The 27,380-nt window shown below is 42.1% G+C and overlaps 1 protein-coding gene and 1 pseudogene across 4 annotated transcripts in view; one reads left to right on the plus strand and one right to left on the minus strand.

Moving 5' to 3' along the window:
• The window catches only part of UIMC1 (ubiquitin interaction motif containing 1), a 140,889-nt gene extending 117,533 nt beyond the window's left edge, over positions 1 to 23,356 (minus strand). For 3 of the 4 annotated variants that reach the window (XM_037064442.1, XM_037064441.1, XM_037064439.1), the window contains exons 1-2: positions 9,631 to 9,746; positions 2,370 to 2,524 (exon numbers count right to left, since the gene is read on the minus strand). In XM_037064442.1, coding sequence (XP_036920337.1) covers positions 2,370 to 2,516 — 147 coding nt within the window. In that variant the 5' untranslated portion in view covers positions 2,517 to 2,524; positions 9,631 to 9,746. Of the gene's footprint in view, positions 1 to 2,369; positions 2,525 to 9,630; positions 9,747 to 23,345 lie in introns of those variants that run through there. The other variant, XM_037064440.1, reaches the window with a different exon arrangement.
• Positions 17,799 to 23,726, plus strand: LOC118999763 (RNA-binding protein 8A-like; annotated as a pseudogene).
• The last annotated feature ends 3,654 nt before the right edge of the window (positions 23,727 to 27,380 follow it).

Below are 27,380 nucleotides of genomic sequence, written 5' to 3' on the forward strand. Positions count from 1 at the left end.
GCAGGCCAGTTCCCAGCAGGGGACTCATGAGAGGCAACAATACATTGATATTTCTCTCCATCTCTCCTTCCCTTTCCCTCTAAAGATAAATAAATTTTAAAAAAAGTTTTTAATAAAAAAAAAGATGTATGTAACCCTATGTTCACTGCAGCATTATTCACAGTAGCCAAGACATGGAAACAACCCAAGTGTCCTTCAATGGATACCTCGATAAAAACATAGTACATAACCACTCAGCCATTAAAAAACAAAAAAATGAAGCACTGTCATGTGAGATAACAGATGGATCTTGAAAGTACAGGGACAGCACGGGGGCCTGGGGCCCAGATCCCAGTGACAGCAGAAGGCCAGAAGAAATACCCCCAAAGCCCACTACCCCTCCAATCTCTGCTTGAAAAATATTGCAGAATTTTATCTTCCTTCTATCTAGTTGCTTCTCCAATCCTCATGTGGAAAATTTCCACTCTCCATTCAAAGTTTGTGTGAGCCTCCCCCTCAAAGTATTTGGAGAGCAGCCTGAAACCTCATTTCTCTCAGGACTGTCTCCTGTGTGCTCAGACATAAGCATAAGCTTAAGAAAATCTGTCTGAAAATTTCTCTGGGATTTCCTCTTCATTTGTCTTGCAGAACCCAAACACCCTAATGCCAGTAACAGTGTAAGTCAGAAAAAGAAAAGCAGCACATGATTCCACTCATTTGTGGGACACAAAACTAAAAGAAGCAAATGAATGAACAAACCAAACAAACAAACAAAAACAGCTCTTGACACAGACAACAGTGTGGTGGTTGCCGGAGGGGAATGGGGGAAGGTGGAGGTTAAAGAGGATAAAGAGGGTCCAATATAAAGAGGGTCCAATATAGACGCTGGGTGATGAGCACACAACGCAATATATAGATGAGGTATTACAATATTGTACACTTGAAACTTGTATGTTCTTCTTAACCAATGTCACCCCAATAATTTTTTAAAAGAACTAGAAATGAAAGCCACATCTGTGTGTCATTTAGGAGGTAAAAACTAAAGGATGTGGTAAACAATTAGGTATAAAAGATGAGAAAGAGGGAAGAGTTAAAGATAATTCTGAGCTTTGTAACTAGAGACAAATGTGTAATTCTACCATCCAATGAAGTAGAAGATAAAGGAAAAAGATAAGTTGGACAGAAAAAATGATTTGATTTACTGCCTTACTGCATGTGACCTACCAGGTGGAAATCTGCAATAAACAAATGGAAATAGGAAACAAAAAAGAGACATTAAAGAGAACACAATTCAATTAAACCTTCTACAATTGACAGGTGAATGGATAAAGAAGATGTGGTATACGTCCTGACCAGGTTGCTCAGTTGGTTGGAGCGTCATCCCATACACCAAAAGGTTGCAGTTCGATCACTGATCAAGGCACATACCTATGTTTCAGGTTCGATCCCCCATCAGAGTTGCACAGGAGGCAATCAGTTCATGTTTCTCTCTCACATCAATGTTCTCCCCCACCCCCCATTCCTCTCTCTCTAAAATCAATAAAAACATATGCTCAGGTGAGGATTAAAAAAATAAGAAAAAGATGTGGTATATACATAAAATAGTATTCAGCAATAAATAATGAAATCCTTCCATTTGAGACAACATGGATAATACCTAATGGGTATTATGCTTAGTCAGAGAGAGACAAACACTGTATTTCACTCATGTGAAATCTAAAGAAACAAAACAAAAAACAAGAACAAACAAAACAGCAACAGACCCATAAATATACAAAACCTTCAGATGGTTGACAAAGTGAGGAGTAGGAGAGGATGGGCACTAAAAAAAGGTTTCGACAACGAGGAAAATGTTCTGCTGTTTCATACAGCAGATACTAGACTCATGTGGCTTTGAGCACTTGAAATGTAACTAAAACAACAAAGGAACTGATTTTTACTATTATTTAACTTTAAATAGCTACAGGTGACTAGTTGCTACCACACTGGAGAGAGTATATCTAAAGAGTTAAAAGAGTATTTACATCTCCTTTCTCTCACTCTCCAGACATACGAAAATTAAGATTTACATTTGATGTAGATTATTCAGGTATTTTTAAAATATCATCAAAACTGGGGAACCATGGTCCATTCTCAGCCAAACAGTACAATTACTTTCTTTTACATAATTCTCAATTCCATTTACAAATCAAAATGAAGCTGAGTAAAAATTGCATGGACCGGCAAGCTGGCATTACGGTGTAGTTGCAACACAAACCAGTCTTGAAAACTAAGGCCTAGTTTGAGACCTAGAGTTCTACTCTTCAAAATACTGACCTCTCCATCACTATCAGATATCACAACGAACACTGACCTCTCCATCACTATCAGATATCACAACGAACACTGACCTCTCCATCACTATCGGATATCACAATGAATGCATCCTCAAGTTTACGCTTCCTCTTCACATTGACCGAACTGGCAGTTTCTACATCTTTCTTCTCCAGGTCCTGAACTTCAGCGGCTTCTTTAACTTTTTTCTTTCTCCGTGGCATCCTTCTTTCTGAAATACGAGGACAAATAACTCACTCAAAGTATATGTTTTCTAGATGCTATTTGTAATTTACACATATAAAAGAAAAAGATATCCATCTAACAGAAGTAAAACTGGATTTCTGAACTTTTCCACTTCTCTAGAGAAATTTCTATAGGAACAAAACAATAATCTGTCCTAGTTCCTTAAACATTGAGTTAAATAATTGGTTTTCTTGACTGTATATTATAATTTACCTAAAAGATTTTTTTCAATACCAATGCCTCAACCTGATAAAAGGGCATCTCCAAAAATCCCACAGCTAATATCATACTTAAAGATAAAAGACTAAATGCTTTGTACTTAAGGCAGGAACAAGATAAGAATATCTGCTTTTATCATTTCTATTTAACATTATACTGAAGATTCTAGGCAGGCCAAAATTTTTCAAAAAGAAATAAAAGACATCCAAATTGGAAAGAAAGAAGTAAAACTATCATCATTTGGAGATGATATAATTTTGTAATTTAAAAAAAAGGAATACACACAAAAAATTGTAACTAATGAACAAATCCAGCAAGATTACAGGGTAGAGGGTCAATACACAAAAATCACTCATACTGCTATCCATTAGCAATAAAAATCCAAAAATAAAATCTAAAATTTAAATTTCTAATAGCTTAGGAATAAATTTAACAAAGGAAGCAGATTTGCAACTGAAAACTTAAAAATACCATTGAAAGAAATTAAAGAATGTCCTGGCTGGGTAGATTAGTTGGTTAGTCCTGTACACCAAAAGGTTGCAGGTTTGGTCCCCAGTCAGGGCATATACCTAGGTTGTGGGTTTGATCTACGGTCTGGATGCATAAGGCAGGCAACCCATCAATATTTCTCTCTCACACCAATGTTTTTTTTTTCCTCTCTCTCCCCTCCTCTCTCTAAAATCAATAAATAGCCCTGGCTGGGTGGCTCAGTGGATTGAGTGCAGACCTGCAAACCAAAGGATCATCAGTTCAATTCCCAGTCAGGATACATGCCTAGACTGCTGGCCAGACCCCAGTTCAGGGTACTCGAGAGGCAACCACACATTGATGTTTCTCTCCCTCTTTCTCCCTCCCTTCCCCTCTCTAAAAATAAATATATAAAATCTTTTTAAAAATAACATCAATAACCATATCCTTGGGTGAGGACTAAAACAATTTTTTAATTAAAAAAAATTAAAGAAGTGCCCTGGCTGGTGTAGCTCAGTGGATTGAGCACGGGCCTGTGAAGCAAAGGGTCGCCAGTTCGATTCCTAGTCAGGTCACATGCCTGGGTTGCAGGCCAGGTCCCCAGTGGGAGACCCATGAGAGGCAACCACACATTGATGTTTCTCTCCCACTCTTTCTCCTTCCTGTCTCCTCTCTCTAAAATAAATAAATAAATAAAATATTTTTTAAAAAATTAAAGAAGCCCTGGCTGGTGTAGCTCAGTGGATTGAACACAGGCCTGTGAACCAAAGGGTCACCGGTTCGATTCCCAGTCAGGACACATGCCTGGGTTGCAAGCCAGGCCCCCAGTAGGGGACACATGAGAGGCAACCACACACTGATATTCTCTCTCCCACTCTTTCTTCTTCCCTTCCCCTCTCTCTAAAAATAAATAAATAAAATATTTAAAAATTTAAAGAAGATCTAAGTGCAAAGACATCCACTGTTCATGAACTGGAAGACTTGATACTATTAAGCCAATATTCCCCAAATGGCTCCAAAGGTGCAATGTAATTCCTAATAAAATCTGTTAACATTTTTGTGGAAATAGACAAGCTTATCCTAAAACTCATACGGGAACAGAAAAGTCCCAGAATAGCCAAACCAATCTTGAAATAACAGAATAAATCTGAAGTACACAGACTTCTCAATTTCAACAAGGTGTTGAGATAATTCAACAGGAAAAGTATAGTCTTTCCAACAAATGCAGATATCCCATGTAAAAGAATGAGACTGGACCTCTATCTAACACATACAAAAAGTTGTTAAGAAATGGATTTAGGTTCTTAAGTGAAACACAGCATAGAACTTTTGGATCTTGAATAGATAATGGTCTGTTAAATATATGGCATCAAAAGCATAAGCAGTCCTGGCTAAGTCGACTGGAGCGTCATGCCATATACTAAAAGGTTGCAGGTTCGATCCCCTGTCAGAGCACATACCGAGGTGGCAGGTTCAATCCCCAGTCAGGGCACCTATGGGAGGCAACTAATCTATGTTCCCCTCTCTCTCCCTCACTCTGTCTTTCCCTTCCCTTCCTCTCTCTAAAATCAGTAAAATACATTCTCAGGTGAGAATTTTTTTTAAAAAAGCATAAGCAACAAAAGAAAGAATAAACCAGGCTTCATTTAAATCAAAAACCTTTGGCACGGACCTGTGAACCAGACAATCACAGTTCGATTCCCAGTCAGGGCACATGCCTGGGTTGCAGGCCAGTTCTCGGCAGGGGCCAGTTCCCAGCCGGGGATGCACAAGAAGCAACCATACATTGATGTTTCTCTTCCTCTCTCCTTCCCTTCCCCTCTAAAGATAAATGAATAAAACATTTTTAAAAAACCTTTGTACTTTAAACTGTAATATCAAGAAACTGAAAGAAAAAAGAATGGAAGAAACATTTGTAAATCATCTATGTAATAAAGTGACTGTAGCTGAAATACATAAAGAATTCTTGTAACTCAATGGTAAAGAGGCAAATAAACCAGCATAAAAATGGGCAAAAAACCCTGATCCGGTATGACACTACTCAGTTGGGCATTGTCACTGGGCACAAAGCAAAGGGTCGCTGGTTTGATTCCTAGTCAGGGGACATGCCTGGGTTACAGGTTCAATCTCCAGTTCAGGTACATAACAAGAGACAACTGATGGAAACACTGATGTTTCTCTCCCTCTTTTTCTCTCTCCCTTCCCCTCGTTCTAAAAATAAATAAATAAAATCTATTTTTAAAAAGATCGGCAAAGAGCCCCAGCTGGTGTGGCTCTGCTGGTTGGGAGTCATCTCCCAAGCCGAAAGAAAGGTCACAGTCTGATTCCTGGTAGGGACACGGGCCTGGGCTGTGGTTTATTCCCAGGTCGGGACACGTAGGGTAGGCAACTGATTTCTCACATTGATGTTTCTCTCCCTCTCCTTCTCCCTCCCTCCCCCTCTCTCCAAAATAAAATAAATAATAATTTTTTTAAATGGGCAAGGAATCTGAATATACATCTCTCCAAAGAAGATACACAAATGGCCAGTAAGCATATGAAAAGATACTCAACATTGTCAGTCATTAGGAAAATTCAAAGCCCAGTACGATGTCTGTCAAAAAATGGAAAATAGCCCTGGCTGGTGTAGCTCAGTGGATTGAGCATGGGCCTGCCAACCAAACGATCAAGGTTCAATTCCCAGTCAGAGCACATGCCTGGGTTGCAGGCCAGTTCCCGGCAGGGGACATACCAGAGGCAACCATACATTGATATTTCTCTTTCTCCTTCCTTTCCCCTCTAAAAATAAATAAATAAAATCTTTAAAAAAAATGAAAAATAGCCCTGGCTGGTGTAGCTCAGTGGATTGAGTGTGGACCTGCAAACTACACGAACGCGGTCCGATTCCCAGTCAGGGCACATGCCTGGGTTGCAGGCCAGTTCCCAGCAGGAGACATATGAGAGGCAACCATACATTGATATTTCTCTCCTTCCCTTCCCCTCTAAAGATAAATAAATAAAATCTTTTTAAAAAAAGGAAAATAACACTTGTTGATGAGGATATGGAGAAACTTGAACCCTAGCACACTGTTGATGGGAACATCAAATGGTGCAGCTGCCGTAGTATAAAAAGAAGAAATGAAATAGTGATACATGGCATAACATGTATGAACTTTGAAAAATACAGGGTCTAGCACAAATAAGGCCCCTATTTTACTACATAAAAATATTTTATTACAAAATCATAAGCATGTAATTCTGTAACATAACAACATGCATACCATATGACATTTTAGGTGAAATGTTTCAAATTGCTGCCCATCTCGTATGAGACATTCACATACTGTACCAACCACACTCAATGGCGTTACTTCTGCTGGACCCTGTATGTTAAGTGAATGAACCAATTACAAAAGCCTAACTCTGTATGACTGCATTTATATGAAACATCCAAAATACGCAAATCAAATCTATAGACAAAAAACAGATTAAGATTACTAGGGGATGGCAGAGAGGGAAATGTGGAATGAGTGCTTAATGGCTACAAAGTTTCTTTCTGGGGCGATGAAAATGTTCTGGACTTAGAAAGTAGTAATAGCTGTGCAACATGTTGAATGTACTAAAAGCCACAAAATTGTACGTTTTAAAATGATTAAAATGTTGGGTTTTATGTTTTGTGAATTTTACCTAAATTAAAAAAAAATACTTCCCCAGATGATTTCATCCTATAACCAGAGCTTAGTCACTGCTTTAAACAGACTAACCTTACCTGTGTTACAAACTTCTCAAACAGTTTAAGACAGCTGTTACATCTTACTAAAAGGAATCTGCACAGTCCTACCATTTAGGAAGGACAGTAATGTAGCCAGATGCTTCCATTCTGAAGTCTTTCACAAAATCATTTCCCATCATAAAACAGAAGCATAAACACAAATAAATATCTTTTCTATTTTTTTTAAATTTTTTATTCAAGTACAGTTGGTATACATTATGTTGGTTATATCAGTTTCAAGTGTACAATATAGTAACTTGACATTTTCATACCTTGCAATGTGATTAGTCCCCTAATTCTAGTTATCATCTGTCACCGTGCAAACTTATCACAATATTGTTGACCATACTCCCTCATTTCACCTGTGACCTCACCTCCCTTCTGGTCACCATCCCTTTGGTCTCTGTTTCTATGAGTCTGTTTTCTTGTTTGTTTGTTTGTTTGTTTTAAGAGAGAGGGGAAGGGAGGGAAAAGAGAGGGAGAGAAACTGACTGGTTGCCTCTTGCACGCATCCTGATCAGGGGACCGGACCTGCAACCCAGGCATGTGCCCTGACTGTAAGATAAACCAGCGACCTTTCGTTCCATAGGCTGGCGCTCAGTCCACTGAGACTGAGCCACACCAGCCAGGGCTCAAAGTGGTTTTCAAAGAACTGCAGCAGATAAGGGATCGATAAGAAGCACTGTGGAGAGGTGCCTCACAAGTACAGATTACAAAATTGCAGTGCTTCATGAGATGTAGCCACATGGTTTCCAAAGTAAATTCTAAGAGTAAAAAAGGTCACTGCTCAGCCAACTTGAACAAGCCAGCATATAATTCAACTACTATTTAATTCAGCTTTTGCCCTTCGAAATTAAGAACTCACTAAAACAATGGCTTATCTTCAACTACTTGCACTGAGACTACAGAATGAATTACCACTAAGTGTCTGCAAAGGAGGAGCAGAGCCTGGATGCCAACAGCCTCTTCATAACCGTGGCAGTTGCTAATACAATGACTGGGTAAAAATGCACAAGCATTTTTAATGAAAGGTGACCCAGTATGAGACTTTTTACTTCACAGATAACATTTTGGTAGTGTCAATGAAAATCTCCAATTTGGGATGTTATTTGTCTTTTTCGTTCAGCACATCCATCATCCTGATACTATCTGAAGAAAAATCACTAACAAGATCATTTAAAATCTTAACACTCTACCTGCCAAATCTGTCAAAACTGCTTTGAAAGCTTGGGGGTACAGCAGAACCTTAACAATAATAATTTATAAATGGCTGACTCTTACCCCTATATAAGTCACTATGCAAGAAATTTGCTACCAAGCTTCTTATCACCTGACCACATCAGACTGACTGGCTGTTTCTCAAATTTGAAAAGAAAAAGTAAATACACACCTACACAGACACGCATACCCCTGTTCATGCTCAACCTCAGCTTAAGACAAATGTGTAACAAAATCCAAACACGTTTTGAGTAACAGTTAAATTATAATTATTTTTTTAGATTTTAAAAATTTATTTATTTTTAGGGGGGGAGAAAGAGAGGGAAAGAAACATCGATGTGTGCTTGCTTCTCGCATGCCCCCTCCTGGGGACCCGGCCTGCAACCCAGGCATGTGCCCTGACTGGGAATCGAACCAGTGACCCTCTGCTTCACAGGCTAGCGCTCAGTTCACTGAGCCACACCAGCCAGGGCTCAATTGTAATTATTTATTGAGTCCTTGGCAGACTACTCTAGATAACTCAAATGCATTCTAAAGGTTATTCTTCCCCATAAGTCTGTGATAAGTATCATTATTTTACGCTGTTTTTATAAGCCATTTGTATCACTAGCTTACAGGTTGGGAAAGTTACTCAAAGTCAAACAGCTGTTAAGGGGTCAGGCTGGCAACCGACTGTTTTGAAAACTGAAACCCGCCGCGTCTGATCCCAGAAAGACATTCTCTGACTCAACCACAAAGCACTGCCTGCTCCCTGACAGCGGAAGAGGGAGCGTAAAACTCCCCCGGTCCCGGGCGCCACCGACACCTCAGAACGCCACAGCGACCCCAAGCCGGCCCAACCCCTTCCAGGGGTGTCTTTGTCAGCTGCGAAGTACAGCCAGTGGTCCCGCACCCACTTGTGCATATAGGGCACGCGTGTGCACACTGGGGAAACACGCCAGTGCTGCTGCAGGGCACAGCGGTGAACGCCGCTAAGGCTTTCCAAAGAAAACCCTTTTTCGGTCGAAACAGCCAGCGAACGCACCCACCGCTTCCCGCTCAGACGGAGGCCGCCGGAGGGCGGGGCGCGAGGAGGCGCGGAGGGTGGCCAGGGTCCGGCTCCCGGAGGCGGCGGGACGGGCCTCCGCCTGGGCTCTCTCCACCCAGGGAAACCGTGAGAGGGGGACGCCTGCGGCGGGCGGGGAGCGGAGCCCTTCGGCGGACACGAGACCCGGGAAGCGGAGGCCCCCGGGGGAGGCGCGCCGCAACTCCGGGGCCAAGGGGGAGGGCCCGGCACCCAGAGGCAGAAGCCCATGGGCTCCCCCAAGGGCCCACCCCGCGCTCCCAAGCCCGCCTCAGCGTGGGGAGGGCCCTGCCGGCGGAGAGTGCCGGCCGCCAGGGAGAAAAAGAGGCGGGAAGAGAAGGACTGGAAGTGTGCGGAGGAGGCAGGTACTCACCGACCAGTGCCGGCGTTCAGCCGAGCCCCTCCTCCGGGGTGCTGGGGTCACGAGCCTCGACACCGCGTCAGGAGCTGCTGGCTGGCAGGCGGACTGGCGCCTGAAGCTGAGCGCCGCGGGGAAGAAGCAGCTCAGGCGCAGGCGTCACTCGGGGCGAAACCAATGCACACCGCGGCGGGGGGAGACGTCACCAGAAGGTACCAACTGGGGGAGACAAGGGGAGACAAGGGGAGCCCCCGCCCGGGGTGGTTCTTGTCTCCCGCGTCCTGGGCCCCCGCGGGTGTTCTCGCGGTGTTTGTTGGGTTTTATTATCTGCTATCACTGAGGAAAACCGAGGAGTAGCATAGAGCCCCCAAAACACTGCAGCTGACCCTTCAGAGTTTTCTGAACTATATCAAGCCTCCTCTGGCCTTTTCTAGGCATGTATCTAAAGTTATAGTGAATTATATGTGCATATGACCACTTGAAAACTCTGGGAATGATAAGTGTTAAAGTCGGATCATTCCAGGGGAAGGGGAAAATCTGGGAAACTCTTTGGGATGTCAGGTGAAGTGTAAAACCAGAACAAGCCCTGGCTGGGTAGCGTTAGAGCATTGTTCCCATTCTGCAAAGATTGCGGATTCACGTTGGATCCCCAGTCAGGGCACCTACAAGAAGCAACCAATGAATACTTGAATAATTGGAAGAAATCGATGTTTCTCTCTCTCACTCCTACTCTCTCTAAAAATAAATAAAATAAAACCACAACAGCCAGTTTTGGTGAAATTTATTTTTTTATGATCTTTAAGTAGGGTTCTTTTGTGTGTGTGAAAATTGAAATGTGCGTTTTATGACCCAGCAATTTCAGATCTAGAAAAATACAGGTGATTGCACAAAAAGACATGTTCATGTTCAAGCCTGCTCCTGTGCAAAAAGTAGAAACAGCAGAAATGTCTGATATGACATAGATGATGGGATATGTTCCTAAAATATTAAAGCAACTAAAACTCAGTCATATAAGTAGCAACATTTGATAGCTCATGAGTTATTGAAATAGGGTCATGACAACAAATAATGATATACACTAATTTAAAAATGCACAGAATGACAGTATGTCTTGATTATGGAATATACATGTGTCTACAGAAAATGAACTAGCACCAACAGGTTTGGCTCAGTGGGTTAGGTGTCATTTGCAAACTCAAGGGTCACTGGTTCGATTCCCAGCTAGGGCACACACCTGGGCTGTGGATCAGTGCTCCAGTTGGGGGTGTACAAGAGGCAACCAATCTATGTTTCTCTTGCACATTGATGTTACTCTCTCTCTCTCTCCCCTCCCCTCTGCTCTCTCTGAAAATAAATATATCTTTTAAAAATTAAAAATTAAAAAATGGAACTAGATGGATAGATGAACACATATCATGATAATAATATGAGGTCAGGAGAAGGGAGGGCTGGAAGCCAGGATGGATGGGGAGAGGGAACAAACAGGACTTCAGATAGATCTGTCACAATTTCTTTTTAAAAAAGAAGAAACCTAAAAATTAACATAACAAAATATTAAAAGTTTGATAGTGGTACTTAACTATACATTATTCTCAGTACTTTTTTTGTAACATTTAGTTCTAGAATGCTCTTTTCCTATCTCCCCAAGTCACCTTCCTCCAAATGACCCTCCAAAGTCCAGCTAAACCACTTCATTTTCCTCCTCTAACTCCAGTTCATTTCTCCTGCTTGCTTCCTCAGCTTCTGGGACATTCAATCATCCATCATATAGAGCAGCTATTTGCTGTATTGTCTATCTCTTCTTGTGGCACTTGTTAGCTTTCTGAAGCCACGATCCATGTAACCTTAGCAAGTAGCAAAGAGCCTGGCCAAAAGCAAATAGTACATTTTTATTGAACTGAGTTGTGAAGAAGAGATATCAGAAAAGGTTTCAATGCAGGGCGGGAAAGGTCCTTTGGAACCTCTTACCTCCAAGAAGAACAGTGACACAGTTGTTGTTAGCAGCTGTCTGGCAACACTGAGGGAAGCCAGCGTGAGGCAGGCAGTCTCTAAGGTGGCCCCCAATTGTGATGGAGTGAAATGCTCAGTCTCTGTGAGTCTGTCTTAATTCTAGCCTGCATCTTTCCCACAGCCTTCAGGCCTTCGGGCAAAATCTAGCTCTTGAGATAGATATACATAAACATATACATATACATATACATATACAATCTCAATGATTAACATACCTATATGGAATTCTACTGGAAAATTGAGTTTTTGGAAGAACAGCTCCTTGCCATAAAGGTACCTCTGCTGAAAACGTGATCAGCAGGGGCCAAGAGACCCAGACCAAGAACAAGGAGATTTCAAGATTTCTCACTCTTCCTCGGATTCCTGCTGGTGCCCAGATGTCTAGGTCATCAATCACTTCTTTCCCATCTTTTTTTTCCCTTCTTTTGATATAAAAGGATCCTGAATTCTGGACTTTCTGGGAATGGATTTAAGGACCTGTAAGTACCCCCATCTTCTCAAGCAGGCATCTTCCCCATCAGTAAACATTTCATTACTCCAAACTCATGTTTTTAATGTTGGCTTTTTGAAGCATCCAGCACACAGACTTTGAACCAGTAAGGAACACAATCACCCAGCCTCCTGGCAATCACACTTTTGTGTAATCCCTTCCTTCCCCTTGAGGGTAGGATACACTTAATGACTCACTTTTTAAAAAATATAATAAGGCAGAGTGATGGGATGTCATTTTCCAAACCTAGGTCATAAAAAGACTATGGCTTCCTTCCTGGGCATTCTCCACCTCTGGATTTGCTCAATTTGGGGGATTCCAAATGCCATGTCATAAGGCAGTTGTGTGGAGAGACCCACATGTTGGAAAGGACTCCCCCACCACACTCTCCCCTGTCTGACAGCTTAACCACCACCTCGAAAGGAACTTCAAGTCAAGAGCAACTTTGGGCTGAGCCACGCCCAGATTCTTGACCCACAAAAACTGTGTTTATGTTTTCGGCCTCTAATTTTGGGGGTAATTTCTTACATGACAAAATAACTAATATACAGCTTAGAAAATTAATAATAAAAAATAGCAGGGTGATGCCTCTGATCATATATATATGGGTATATATATGCGTGGAGATCATTCCACTTCTGGTCTTTCTGTAATGTGAGATAATAAATGTCCTTAATATATACATCACTATGAGACAACATCCTACTCAATATAAATATGAATGTCCATCAGTACAGAAATGATATATAACATAGTATGGTATAGTCATGTACTAGAATAATGGAACGATTAAAAGAAATGAACAAGATCTAAATGTATCATCAAAGATCTTTAAAAATTAACTTTAAAAAACCAGTTGCAGAGGACTTCCAGGCAAGATGAAGGTATAGATAGACACACTTTGCCTCCTTGCACAATCATAAGAAGGATTACAACCAATGTTAAAAATAAAAAATACCCAGAACTGCCAGAAAACTGAACTGTATGGAAGTTCAACCACCAAAACTTAAAGAAGCCACGTTCATCCAGATGGTAGGAGGGGTGGAGATGGGGAGCCGGGGTGAAAAGAACGCAGTGTGTCAGCAGTGAGGTGGCTGGTGGGACAGGCAGTCCCACATGCACATATACTGAATGAAATCAGGAGGGATACCTCGGGAGCAAGTGATCCCAGCCCCAGGCCAGGCCACACAACCCAGAGCTCCAGCACTAGGAAGATAAAGCCTCATAACTACCAGCTGTAAAAACCAGCTGGAGTGGTAAAAGATACTGCTGGTCTCTTGGGTGAGGCTGTTTAAAGGGCCCACCCTGTCCTAGGAAAAATGCAAACCCATCCACTCTGGGAACCACCACCAGGGCAGCAGCTGGGGGGCTGACAGGCACATACGAAAAGGGAGTGAAGTAAATGGAAATGAGGCCAGTGCTGAGCAAGCCTCAGAAGCATTGTCCTCTCTCCAACCCCTCCCTCACATACAGAGCCACAGAGTGGTTAAACGGGTTGCCTCACCCTGGTGAATACCTAAGGCTGTAACTTAACAGGTGTGCTAACACAGGGAGTTAAAGCAGCCCTACCTAATATACAGAAACAAACATAGGGAGGCTGCCAAATTAAGGAGACAAAGAAATATAGCCCAAATGAAAGAACAGAACAAAACTCCAGAAAAACAACCAAAGGAAAGGGAGATAACCAATCAGATGCAGAGTTCAAAATACTGGTGATCAGACCTCCAAGACACATTATAATTAAAATGCCAAAGGTTAAAGATAAAGAGAGAATCTTATAAACAGCAAGAGAAAAGGAGAGAGTTACCTACAAAGGAGTTCCCATAAGACTGTAAGCTGATTTCTCAAAAGAAACTTTGCAGGCAAGAAGGGGCTGGCAAGGATTATTCAAAGTGATAAGAAGCAAGGACCTACAACCAAGATTACTCTACCTAGCAAAGCTTCCATTTAGAATTAAAGGACAGATAAAGTGCTTCTCAGACAAGGTAAAGTTAAAGGAGTTCATCATTACCAAGTCCTTATTATATGAAATGTTAAAGGGACTTATTTAAGAAAAAAAAAAGATCAAAACTATGAACATTAAAATGGCAACACATTTGCAACTATCGAAAACCAAATCTAAAAAAATAAGCTAAGCAAACCACTAGAAGAGGAACAGAGTCATAGATATGGATATTATTTGGAGGGTTATCAGCTAGTAGGGGGTAGAGGGAAAATGGGTGCAAGGTTCAGGGATCAAGAAGCATAACTGGAAGGGAAAAAATAGAGGGATGTTAAGAAAAGTATAAGAAATGGAGAAATCAAAGAACTTATATGCACAACCATGGACATAAATTAAGGGGGGAATTGCTGGAGGGAAGGGGGTACTGGGTAAAGGGAGACAAAGGGGGAAATTAGGACAACTGTAACAGCATAATCAATAAAAATAGACTTTAAAGAAAACAAGTTGCAGGATGATGCAATTCCAGGTGAATATGGACTCTGTTTTGCACGTTGTACAACCCCAGTACTTAGAAGAGTAGCAAATGGTAGAGACAAATGAATGACAAGCCCAGCCTTAAGCCATTCATGTGAACACAGACTCTTACACAAATAACATCATGCTTGTTAAGGTAATAGACACATTAAAAGTATTTTTATAGGCCTGGGGAGATACAGGGATACATAATAAGCAGAAAATAGAGGATACTTCTGAAAAGGTGGCTAGAGATCCAAAGTTGGAATCAAAGAGAGCCTTAATATAGACATAATGTTTTCATTTTATTTTTATACTACTGTGTAATTGAAATGAATATATATTTTAAAGCAAAACAATCACCTTTTAGTCATTGCTGCATTCCAAGTTATATAATGTCTCAGCGCTGATCTCTTTCTAAAATTTCTCTTGCCTATCTAAGTAGAACTTCTCATTATTTTTAAAGTGGGTCATTTATTAACATTGGGAAGACCACTTAATCACAACTCGTCCTGTCCCATATTGGGAAGATCACTCCTTCACAATTTCCCTCACTCTATGTGGGAGCACCACGGTCAGTGGAACAATCTTGGCCCCCCTCAACCTCTTCACTCCCTCCTCCCCAGTACAGCTAACTTATATGTCTGATAGGTTTCAGAGAAGGAAATGCGCACGCTTCACCCAGCTCTCGCCTGACTCCCGGGCCTGCCTGCCTGCCAGCATGAAGCACACATTCTCTGTTCGTCTTGACTATAAGTATTTTGGCACATCACATCACCCCTCACCTCTCCCAACTCTACCAAGAAATGCTAAGAGTGTTTAGACGTGCCTAATGGGGCGAGTCCAATTCAGGGTCGAAGTATAAGCTAGGTCATGTAGCTAACACACTAATCTCTCAATTGGGTTCCAATCTTGGGCAAGGTACAAGAGTCTTACTTATTATCTTCCTCAAACCATAATAAAGAGAAAGCTGGCAGTGCACTTTTTTTAAAAATGTAAGGCTATTTTGCCCTGGCTACGTTGCTCAGTTGGTTAGAGTGCCATCCTGTGCACCAAAAGGTTGCAGATCCCATTCCCGGTCAGGGCGCAATCTAGGTAGGTTGCTGGTTCCATCCCCGGTTAGGGTCACGTACTTGAGGCAACTGATCGATGCTTCTCTTTTACATGAATGTGTGTGTGTGTGTCTTGCCCTCTCTCTCTCTCTCCCCTTCTCTCTCTCTTTCTTCTTCTCTCTTTCAAATCAATAAACATATCTTTGGGGGATGATTTCTTTTTAAAGGTAAAGATATATGTATATGTGTGGGGGGGGTGTAAAACTAATGAGAGAACAGTACCATGGCATGTGTGCACAGCATGTGAGAAAATGCCAGGTGAGTGTCAGGTATATGCGCACAGTCATGGTATAATCTTCTGGGGAGGTCTTAGCATTTACTGTAGGTTTTGGGTGCTTCCTTATAAGGAATACACACCTTTAGATAGCGTTCTTGATTCAATTTTGAAACAAAAACTCTCTTCTCTTTTAAAGCTTTTGAATCAGTTTAAATGAAGAACAGCTTGAGATTGCAAGCAAACTATTTTAAACCATTATAATTAACAAATACTCATCTATGTCAATCTAGGTATTTTTAGGTATTGTGAGTCAAAATAAGAGACGCATGCCTTCAGTAGTACAAAAATGCATAAGGTTATTCACTGGTGACTTAAAAATACTGAAAACAGCCCTGGCTGGTGTAGCTCAGTGGATTGAGCACCAGCCTGTGAAGCAAAGGGTTGCTGGTTGAATTCCCAGTCAGGACACACACCTGGGTTGCAGGCCGGGTCCCCACCTGGGGCCGTGCACGAGGCAACTGATCAATGTTTCTCTTCCTCCCTCCCCGTAAAATCTTTTTAAAAAAATACAAAATAAAACTCCCATAGAACATTTGTTAAATTAGCACAAACAAATAAAACATACAAAACTCAATGCTAACAGCATTGTGGAAAAATAAGTATATTTCTGCACTAATAAGTATATTAATGCAGTATAAACGAGGATCGTATAATTTTTTAAAGAGAGATTTGGCAATAGCTGTCAAAAATCATAAAAACAACCATACTCGCAACCTGGGTAATACCATATCGGGGAATATATCTCAAGGAGATGATTCAAAAGAGAGAAGACTGGATTTGAACCAAGATGATTATAGCTGAAAATTGGAAACAGTCAAAATGCTCCCCACGGGAGAAAGGCTAACTTAAAACTGGCCGTGGTAGAGCAACACAAGAACAGATTATTACGTTATCACAGGGAATTCCAAAAAGAGAACCTGGTAGACATGCGGCAAGAATCCTATGAAGCAAGGATAAGCTGAAGACGACAGAACCCCGAGACACCCTTGCACAGCACAACAGCTAACAGGTGATTTGCATGTAGGTGCCCAGGAAACAACAGGTTTGCAATGTGCAGGTGATTTTGATTTGAAATATTTTTTTAAGATAGCGCTGATATTATTTAATGAAATCCATGTACCAGAGAAATGAGAAGGGCGATCAGGGCCAGACTCAATGACTATGGCTCCTCGGTCTTAACACCACAATGGAACAGTGTCTCTCTTTTTTCTTTTTTTCTTCTTCTTTTTTAAAGATTTTATTTATTTATCTTTAGAGGGGAAGGGAAGGAGAGAGGGAGAAAAATATCAATGTGTGGTTGCCTCTTGTGCATCCCCTGCTGGGAACTGGCCTGCAACCCAGGCATGTGCCCTGACTGGGAATGGAACCGCGATCCTTTGGTTCGCAGGCCCGCGCTCAATCCACTGAGCTACACCAGCCAAGTCAGGGACAGTGTCTCTTGCTTTCTAAAACCAGCTTCACCAAAATGCAATTCCCATCCCATAAAATTCTTCCATGCAGAGGGTCAGCTTAGAGCATGACAGAGTAATGTCCATGTAAAAAAGGTTCAACCCTGTAAGAATTTTTATGAGTTTACTTGTGCCAAACTGATAATTGCTGGGAAGCAAAACCTCAATGGACTGAGAAAATGCTCTGGAAAATAGCAGTGTTGCATCTTATTTCATACATTACAGTCAAAAGAGGAGGCTTAAGGAGGTTACATGAAATCCACTGCTGATAGATTAGGAAGGTGGGAGGAGGCAAAGAGGGGAACCGCTGGCACTGGATGGACACATACTTGTGTTACACAGGTGGGCACTGGATAGTTAACAGTCAACAGTTAACATGATGACAATCACAATGGGGGGGGTGGCCTCCCCTGGTGTGGTGCCTGTGCTTCGAGGGGTCCAAAGGAAATCCGACATTCCAAAGGTATATTATCGCAGATTGAAAAAGATAATCAAGCCCTGGCTAGTGTAGCACAGTGGATTGAGCGCAGGCCTGTGAAGCAAAGGGTCGCAGGTTCGATTCCCAGTCAGGGCACATTCCTGGATTGCAGGCCAGTTCCCAGCAGGGGACACACAAGAGGCAACCATACATTGATGTTTCTCTCCCTCTCTCCTTCCCTTCCCCTCTAAACATAAATAAATAAAATCTAAAAAAAAAAAGATAATCGACAGGCCCAGTTGAGGGGAAGACTAACCTTTGTTGGGGAAAAATACCAACTTAGGATATGACTACCTGCCTTACATGCTTTTAGTTAGAAAGCTTCTTTTTACTTTTTAAAAAACTTTTATTTATTTATTTATAGAGGGGAAGAAAGGCAGGGAGAGAAACAACACTGTGTGGTTGCCTCTCACATGCCGCCAACTGGGAACCTGGCCCATAACCCAGGCATGTGCCCTGACTGGGAATCAAACCAGCAACCTTTCAGTTCAAAGGCCATAGCTCAACCCACTGAGCCACACCAGCCAGGGCTAGATCATCCCTTTCAAATGCTGTCATTAACATCACTTAAAATAAAATCTTTAAAGCCTCATTAAAAAAAAGAAGAAGAACCAACAGGAAATTTAGGAGTTGAAAAATGCATTAACTGACAAACTAAAACCACAATGAGATATCATCTCACACATGTCACACTGGCCATCATCAATAAATCAACAAATGACACGTGTTGGCGAGGATGTGGAGGAAAGGGAACCCTAGTGCACTGGTGGTGGGAATGCAGGCTGGTGCAGCCACTGTGGAAAACAGTATGGCAGGTCCTCAAAAACTTAAAAATGGAACTGCAATTGTGACACAGTAATTCCACTTCTGGGTACATATCCAAAGAAACCCAAAATACTAATTCAAAAGAATATATGTACCCCTATGTTCATTGCAGCATCATTTACAATAGCCAAGATATGGAAACAGCCCAAGTACCCATCACTAGAAGAGTGAATAAAAAAGTAGTGGTACATTTATACAATTGGAATATTACTCAGCCATAAAAAAGGATGAAATCTTACCATTTCATTCCATTGCAATGGTATGAATGGAGCTAGAGAGAATTATTCTAAGTGAAATGAGTCAGTCAGATTAAGACAAATACCATATGGTTTCACTTATATATGGAATCTGAAAAACAATATAGATGAACAAACATCAGAAACAGACTCATAGGTACAGGGAACAGACTGACAGTTCTCATTGTGGAGAGGGGTTGGAAGACGAGGTAGAAAAGGTGAAAGGACTGAGAAGTACAGATTGGTAGTTACAGGTAATTATGGGGATGTAAAGTACAACATAGGACATATAGTCAATAATATTGTAATAACTATGTCTGGTGCCAGGTGGGTACTGAAAATATTGGGGTGAAAATTTTATCAAGTTTACGAGTGTCTAACCCCTCTGCACTACACCTGAAACCACTACAAAATAACAGTGAATGTAAACTGTAATTGAAAAAAATAAATATTTTTAAATAAAATAAATACATTAACTAAAAACTTAAAAATTCACTACAGGGGCACAAAAGCATATATAAAATCTGAAAAAAAAGACTATGCACACTTGAAGATAGATCAACAAAAATTTTGCAAAGTAGAAACAGAAAAGGATTGAAGAAAAATAAACAGAACCTCAGAGGAATGTGTGACACAATTAAGCACACTAACAAACATAATTAGAGTACCAGAAGGGGAGATGAGTGTGAGAAAGAAGATAAACAAGTATTTAAGAAATTATGGCTGAGAGCCCTGGCTGGTGTAGCTCAGTGGATTGAGCACAGGCCTGCGAACCAGAGGATCGCAGTTTGATTCCCAGTCAGGGCACATGCCTGGGTTGCAGGCTGGTTCCCTGCAGTCCAACTCCCAGCAGGGGATGCACAAAAGGCAACCATACATTGATGTTTCTCTCCCTCTCTCCTTCCCCTCTAAAGATACATAAATAAATGAAATCTTTTAAAAAAAGAAATTATGGCTGAAAACTTCCCAAATTTGTTGAAAAATAATAACCTAAACATCCAGGAAGCACAACAAATTCCCGGCAGATAAATTAAAAGACATCCCCAGACACTTCGTAGTAACACTTCGTAGTAATAATGCTTAAAGTCAAAAAGACAAGAATTCTGGTCAAGATGGCAGCATAGGCAGACATGGCTTACCTCTTCACACAGCCACATCAAACTTACAACTAAAATATAGAACAACCATCACTCAGGAACATCAGAAACCGAGCTGATAGAAGCCTGGCAACTACAGAATTAAAGAAACCATATACAACCAGACTGGTAGGTGTGATATAGACATGGAATGGTCTGGTCCCACATCCACATGGATGAAAATTCGGGAGGAATGTCTTGGGAACGAGGCGTCCCAGACCCACATCAGGCCCCACAGCCCAGGATTCCAGTGCCAGGAAAAGAAGTCCCCACAACTTCTGGCTGCAAAAACCAGCGGGGATTGAGTCAGTGGAAGAATTCAAGCAGTTCCTCTTAAAGAACCCACACACAGACTCACCTACTCAGGCTCACTCCCTCTGAGCTCTGGCACCAGGGAAGCAGCTTGGAAGGTACCAGTGGTACTGAGGGAGAAACTGAAGTGTCTGGATCAAGGTGAGCAGAGGCCACTGTCCCTTTTCTAAACCCTCCCCACACAGAGCTGCTAAGCTGGTGCCATATCTGAGACTCCATCAAACTGGCTAACACTGTTTGACTCACCTTGGAGAGCCTCAGAGGCTCTGTTCTACCCAACTTATGGGCCCACCAAGCAGCTTTTCCACATGAATGACTGGTCTTGGCTCCTAAATCCTATCAAACAAAAACACAGTTGGCTTCAGTGGGCTCCAGGCCTGGTACTAGCAGCAGCTAGATTAGATTCACTACTTGGTTTCCACTGGGAATCTCCAAGCCCAGCACAAATAGCAGCCACCTCAGATTGCTTTACACCTCAAGCACAGTGCCCTAGGCAAAACACAGATGGGGGCTGACCTTGGCCTGCACCACCTGGGACAACGCAGGGATGACATACCCAATGGACAACTACAGACCATGCCAGAATACCACCACCTGCCCCTGCACAGCTGATCCTCCATGGATGGTAGAGATTGGTGGTCAGTGGTCACAGCCAGTCCTTACAGATGACTAGCCTGGGTAAATCCCTCCCATTGATCTGTCAACAGCAACCAAGGCTCAACTACAAGAGGAGGGAGTACTCAGCCCACACAAAGGGTGCACCTCAAGTACCCAGCTTGGGTGATAGGGGAGGCTGTGCCACTGGACTCTACAGGACACCTACTACATTGGGCCAGGATACCAAGACACAGAGTCATAGAAGCTCTACCTAATACATAGGAATAAACACAGGGAGGCTGCCAAAATGAGGAGACAAAGAAACATGGCTCAAATGAAATAACAGATGAAAACTCCAGAAAAAGAGCTAAATAAAACGGAGATAAGCAATCTATCACATGCAGAGTTCAAAACTGGTCATAAGGATGCTCAAGGAACTTAGGACTTCAGTAGCATAAAAGAGACCTAGTCAGAAACGAAGAATTCACTAACTGAGATAAAGAACAATTTACAAGGAAACAACCATAGAGTGGATGAAGCTAAGAATCAGATCAACAATTTGGAACATAAGGAAGCAAAAAACAACAGCACAGAACGACAAGAAAAAAGAACCTCCCCACAATGAGGTCAGTATAAGCAGCCTCTGAGACAACTTCAAGAGGTTCAACATTGGCATCATAGGGTGCCAGAAGGAGAAGAGAAAGAGCAAGAAATTGGAAAGCTATCCGAAAAAATAGTAAAGTTCTCTAATTTGGTGAAGGAAATAGATATACAAGTCCAAGAAGCACAGATTGTCCCAGGTATGATGGATGCACAGAGGCCCACTCCAAGACATATCATGATTAAAATGCCAAAGGTTAAAGATAAAGAGAGAATCTTAAAAGCAGGAAGAGTAAAGAAGATACTTACCAGGTGGTTGCCAGAAAGAAGGGGGGAGGGAGAGAATGGGTGAAGAGGTGAGGGGATTAAGAAATACAAATAAATAGTGACAGAATAGCCATGGATATATAAAATACAGTATAGGAAATGGAGAAGCCAAAGAACTTATATGCATGACCCATGGACATGAACAAAGGTGTGGGGATTACTGACAGTGCGTGGTGCTGGATGGAGGAGGGGAAAGGGATAAAGTTCAGGACAACTGTGATAGCATAATCAATAAAATATAATTTTAAAAAGAAATAAAGTCAAAGATAAGGAGAAGGCTTAAAAGCGGCAAGAAAAAAATGGCTGTTTGCATACAAAAGAACCGCAATAAGCCCTAGCTGGTGTGGCTCAGTGGATTGAGCACTAGCCTGCGAACCAAAAGGTTGCTGGCTCAATTCCCAGTCAGGGCCACCTGCCTGGGTTGCAGGCCACGTCCCCAGTATGGTGTGCACAAGAGGCAACAACACATATTTCTCTCCCTTTCTTTCTCCCTCCCTTCCCCTGTAAAAATAAATAAATAAAATCTTGAAGAAAAGAGCCCCAGTTAGAGATTAACAGACAACTTCACATCAGAAAAAGGGAGACCAGAAGGCACTGAGACAACACATTCAAAGTGCATGAAGAAAAAAAAACCTGTCGACCAAAATCCCTATATCCAGCAAAGCTGTCATTTGAAAAAGGTGAAATAGAGACTTTCCCAGATTTAAAAAAAAAAAAAGACCGAGAGAACTGTTGCCAGCAAGCCCACCTTACAGGAACTAACTAAGGAAGGTGTTCAGGCTGAAAGTAAATAGCTCCAGGCCTGGCTGCTTTGGCTCAGTGGATTGAGCGCCAGCCTGCTAACGAAAAGGTCGCCAGTTCAGGTTCAAGAGGCAACCGACTGAGGTCTCTCTCCCTCTCTTTCCCCATCCNAAATAGAGACTTTCCCAGATTTAAAAAAAAAAAAGACCGAGAGAACTGTTGCTAGCAGGCCCACCTTACAGGAACTAACTAAGGAAGGTGTTCAGGCTGAAAGTAAATAGCTCCAGGCCTGGCTGCTTTGGCTCAGTGGATTGAGCGCCAGCCTGCTAACGAAAAGGTCGCCAGTTCAGGTTCAAGAGGCAACCGATTGAGGTCTCTCTCCCTCTCTTTCCCCATCCCTCTCCCTCTCTCTAAAAATAAATAAATAAAATCTGTTCGAAAGAAAAGCAAATGAATCCAGGTGGTTTTCATCTGACGTGGTGAAATCCACGTCAGAAATCCATCTTTGTTTTTGACATCACCAAAATTAAAAACTTTTGTGCAGTAAAGGGTAGTATCAAGAGAGTGACATACTGGATCTTCATGAGGGTGAGGGAGAAGATTTCATCAAGGATGAGGATGAGAACAAGAATCTACAAACTGAGAGAAAAAGTGAAGAAGCAGAAGGGCCACGGCTTGGGCTCCACAGGGCCTTGAGCACCGGTGCGTAAGGATCATGCCGGCGTGGAGCAGCATGGAGATGAACCCGTACCACAGTGCTCTGTGGGAGGCTGGGTTCTCTTTGTCACTGGAGTCCATGAGGAAGCCACCAAAGAAGACATCCATGACAAATTTGCAGAGTACGGGGAAATAAAAAACACCCATCTCAATCTGGACAGGCCTGCAGGATACCTGAAAGGGTGTGCTCTAGCTGAGTAAGAACCTCACAAGGAGGCTTAGACAGCTATGGAGGGGATACAAAAGCCAAGATTTGATGGGACAGCCAATCAAGACACCCGTGTTTTGTGCAGGGCCCCCCCAAGGGCGAGAAGAGAGGTGGCCAAAAATGCAGCAGGGGACCAGACTAGAATTGCTGCCCATGGTCTCTGCAGCCTGGGTGGTTTGGGCAGAGATTCCATTTGACCAAGCAGCCTTGGAGAAATGTGGCAGGGGTGGACCTCACTGTGTTTAATCTCTTACCCTACTGCTTAGTGGTGCTTTTCTGAGTTGGGAATAAATGTCCCATTTTTGTTCTCTACGTTTGAGAAAAACAAAAGAAAGAGACAAGCAAGAATCCACAGGATCAAAACAGCATGCCAATACTCGAATGCCTGCCAGGAAAATAATGCTAATCCTTTTGGGAGTAAGATAATATAAACCAAAACATCTAATTTTCTTTCCCCACAATGTCCAACATCCAATCAAAACTTAAGAGTCATTCCCTGGCCAGGTGGCTCAGTTGCATCGTCACATGCACCAAAAATGTAGGGGTTCAATTTCCAGTCAGGGCACATACCTACATTGCAGGTTCCATCCCCAGTCAGGGGGTGAATGGGAGGCAACTAATCTGTGATTCTCTCTCACATCAATGTTTCTCTCTCTCTTTCTCTCTCTCTCTCTCTCTCTCTCTCTCTCCCTCTAAAATCAATAAACATATCCTGCCATGGCTGGTGTAGCTCAGTGGATTGAGCACAGGCCTGCGAACCAGAGGATTGCAGTTCGATTCCCAGTCAGGGCACATGCCTGGGTTGCAGGCCGGTTCCCTGCAGGCCAACTCCCAGCAGGGGACGCTTGAAAGGCAACCATACATTGATGTTTCTCTCCCTCTCCTTCCCCTCTAAAGATAAATAAATAAATAAATAAAATCTTTTAAAAAAATAAAAACCATGAAAAATATATATATAAAAAAATAAATAAACATATCCTCAGGTGAGGATTAAAAATAATAATAAAATAAAAACAAAACTGAGTCATGCTAAAAATGGAAACAAATGACTGAAAATGAAAAGAACAAAACAAATAATAGAACTATATCAACAAGTGTGTCAGACTGCGAGAGCTATCAGAAAGTGGCTTTAAAATAACTATGAAAAGATGATCAAGAAAATACTTGGGGTTTTTTTTGTTTTTGTGGGGTTTTTGTTTTATTTTTTTAAGATTTTATTTATTTATCTTTATTTATTTATTTATTTTTAGAGAGGGGGAAAGGAAGGAGAAAGAGATGGAGAGAAACAGTAATGTGTGGTTGCCACATCTCACGTGGCGCCCACTGGGGACCTGGCCTGCAACCCAGGCATGTGCCCTGGCCGGGGATCGAACTGTTGACCCTATGATTCACAGCCCATGCTCAGTCCACTCTGCTATAGCAGCCAGGGCTATTTATTTATCTTTTTTGTGTGTGTGTGAAAAGGAAAAGAAATGTTTATTTAATGCTATTCAGGCCTAATGCCTTCATTAAAATATCAGAGTCTCTAAGGGTATGCATCTACACACACACACACACACACACACACAGCTCCCTTCTCCCACTGTCCCAACTCCGGGTACCGTAAATCAGGAAAAGAGCACACATCCGTTTTTCAGATCACTGGCACTGTGAGCTGTGTCGCCTGTCCAGGCAGGATCTCCAATTAATCCAAAGTCATGCGGCACCTTCCACTGGCAAGAGTTCTTTGTACCAAGTTCCAGTCAAAGTTTCTCCTGCTTTCCAGGACACTCGGCCAAAGGGAGCACCCCAAAGCCATGTGGGCCTCTTCTACCAAAGCTGCAGGGGTCCGCACTTCACCAAAAGCGTGTGTCTTTCTTCTTCATCTGGCCGCAGGGATCTCCATTCTGGCAAAGCTTCGTGCTCTCCCCTATCACCTGGGCAAGAGGGGGTCCTCACTCTGCTAAAGCCACATGGCTCTCCCTCCAATGGCTGCTGCATCTGTCCTCTTCCAAAACAGTGTAGCTCTCCCTTTTCACCTGGACAAGTATGGCCCCATGTCCTAGAGCCAATCTATTATTCCAAGCTCTCCTATTTATTTATCTTTTAGAGGGGAAGGGAAGGAGAAAGGGAGAGAAGTATCAATGTATGGTTGCCTCTCGTGAGTCCCCTGCTGGGAACTGGCCTGCAACCCAGGCATGTGCCCTGACTGGGAATCGAACCGCGATTGTCTGGTTCACAGGCCCATGCTCAATCCACTGAGCTACACCAGCCAGGGCAGAAAATACTTGTTTTAAAATGAGGAAACTGCATCAGACATCTGGAATCTAAAAATAAGAAAAATAGCATATTTAAATTCTAAAACTACAAATGCTATATCCAAAATTTAAAATACTACAGACAGATTTAACAGGATATTAACAGTAGGACAGAGGAGTAGTGAACTAGAAGAAACAACAGTAGAAAATATCCAGGCAGAAGCTCAGAGGAAAAATAATACAGAATATCCACTGAGTAAAAGGCTTACAGCACATGGCAAAAGTTCAAACACATGTGAGTAGTCGGAGTCCTGGGAGAAGAGCAGAGAATGAAACAATAACAGTATTTGAAGAAATACTGGATTTCTTCAAATATTTTCTTCAAGAATTCAAATATTCTTCAAGAATTTTCCAAAACTGCAAAGATATCAAATCATGAATCCAAAAAGTTCACTGAACTCCAGTCAAAATTAATACAAATAAATACTATAAGAAGGAAGAATATATCACACTAAACTGCTAAAAGCCAAACAGAATATCTTAAAAACAGTCACATAAAAGAGATACATTATGATTGAAGGAGCAAGAATAAGATTAGTGACTATCATTTCAACAGAAACAGGGCAAAACAGAAATGGAACAAAGCAGAATGAAAAAATGGCACTTTAAATCGGTGAAAAAACCCATCTATCAACTTAGGACTCTATACTCAGCAAAAACATCCCTCAGAAATGAAATGGAAAATAACAAATGTTGACAAAGATGTGAAGAAACTGGAACCCTCATACATTGCTCATGGGAATGGGAATGGTTAGCCACCGCGGAAAACAGTGTGGTGGCTCCTCAAAAAGTGAAACATAAAATTTACATATGATGCAACAATTTCATTTCTAGATATAGACCCAAAAGAATTTGCCCTGGCTGGTGTAGCTCAGTGGATTGAGCACCTGCCTGCAAACCAAAGGATCACAGTTTGATCCCCAGTCAGGGCACATGCCTGGGTTGCAGGCCAGTTCCCAGCAGGGGACTCATGAGAGGCAACCATACATTGATATTTCTCTCCTTCCCTTCCCCTCTAAAGATAAATAAATAAAATCTTTTAAAAAAAAAAGAATTAAAAGCAGGAGCACAGCTCTGGCTGGTGTGGCTCAGTGGATTGAGCTATCAGCCTCTGAACAAAAAGGTCACTGGGTTAGATCCCCAGTCAGAGCACACGCCTGGGTTGTGGGCCAGGTCCCCAGGTAGGAGTGTGCAAGAGGCAACCGCTGGATCTATCTCTCACACGTGGAGGTTTCTCTCCCTCTCCTTCTTCCTCCCTTCTCCTCTCTAAAAAGTAAATAAATAATACGTGTTTTTTTAAAAGCAGGAGTTCAAACAGATATTTGAACACCTATGTTCACAGTAGCATTATTTCCAATAGCCAAAAGGTAGAAGCAGCCCAGGTGTCCACCAATGGATGAATGAATGGGTAAAACAAATGTGGTATGTACATAAAAGGCGAGGACCTCCCCCAAACAGATTTACCTTCTGGGGGGGCCGGTTTCGGAAGTCTAACCTAG

Source organism: Sturnira hondurensis, unplaced genomic scaffold (assembly GCF_014824575.4).
Source record: "Sturnira hondurensis isolate 20B ecotype Veracruz unplaced genomic scaffold, ASM1482457v3 Scaffold0015262, whole genome shotgun sequence".
Taxonomy (NCBI): Eukaryota; Metazoa; Chordata; class Mammalia; order Chiroptera; family Phyllostomidae; genus Sturnira; species Sturnira hondurensis.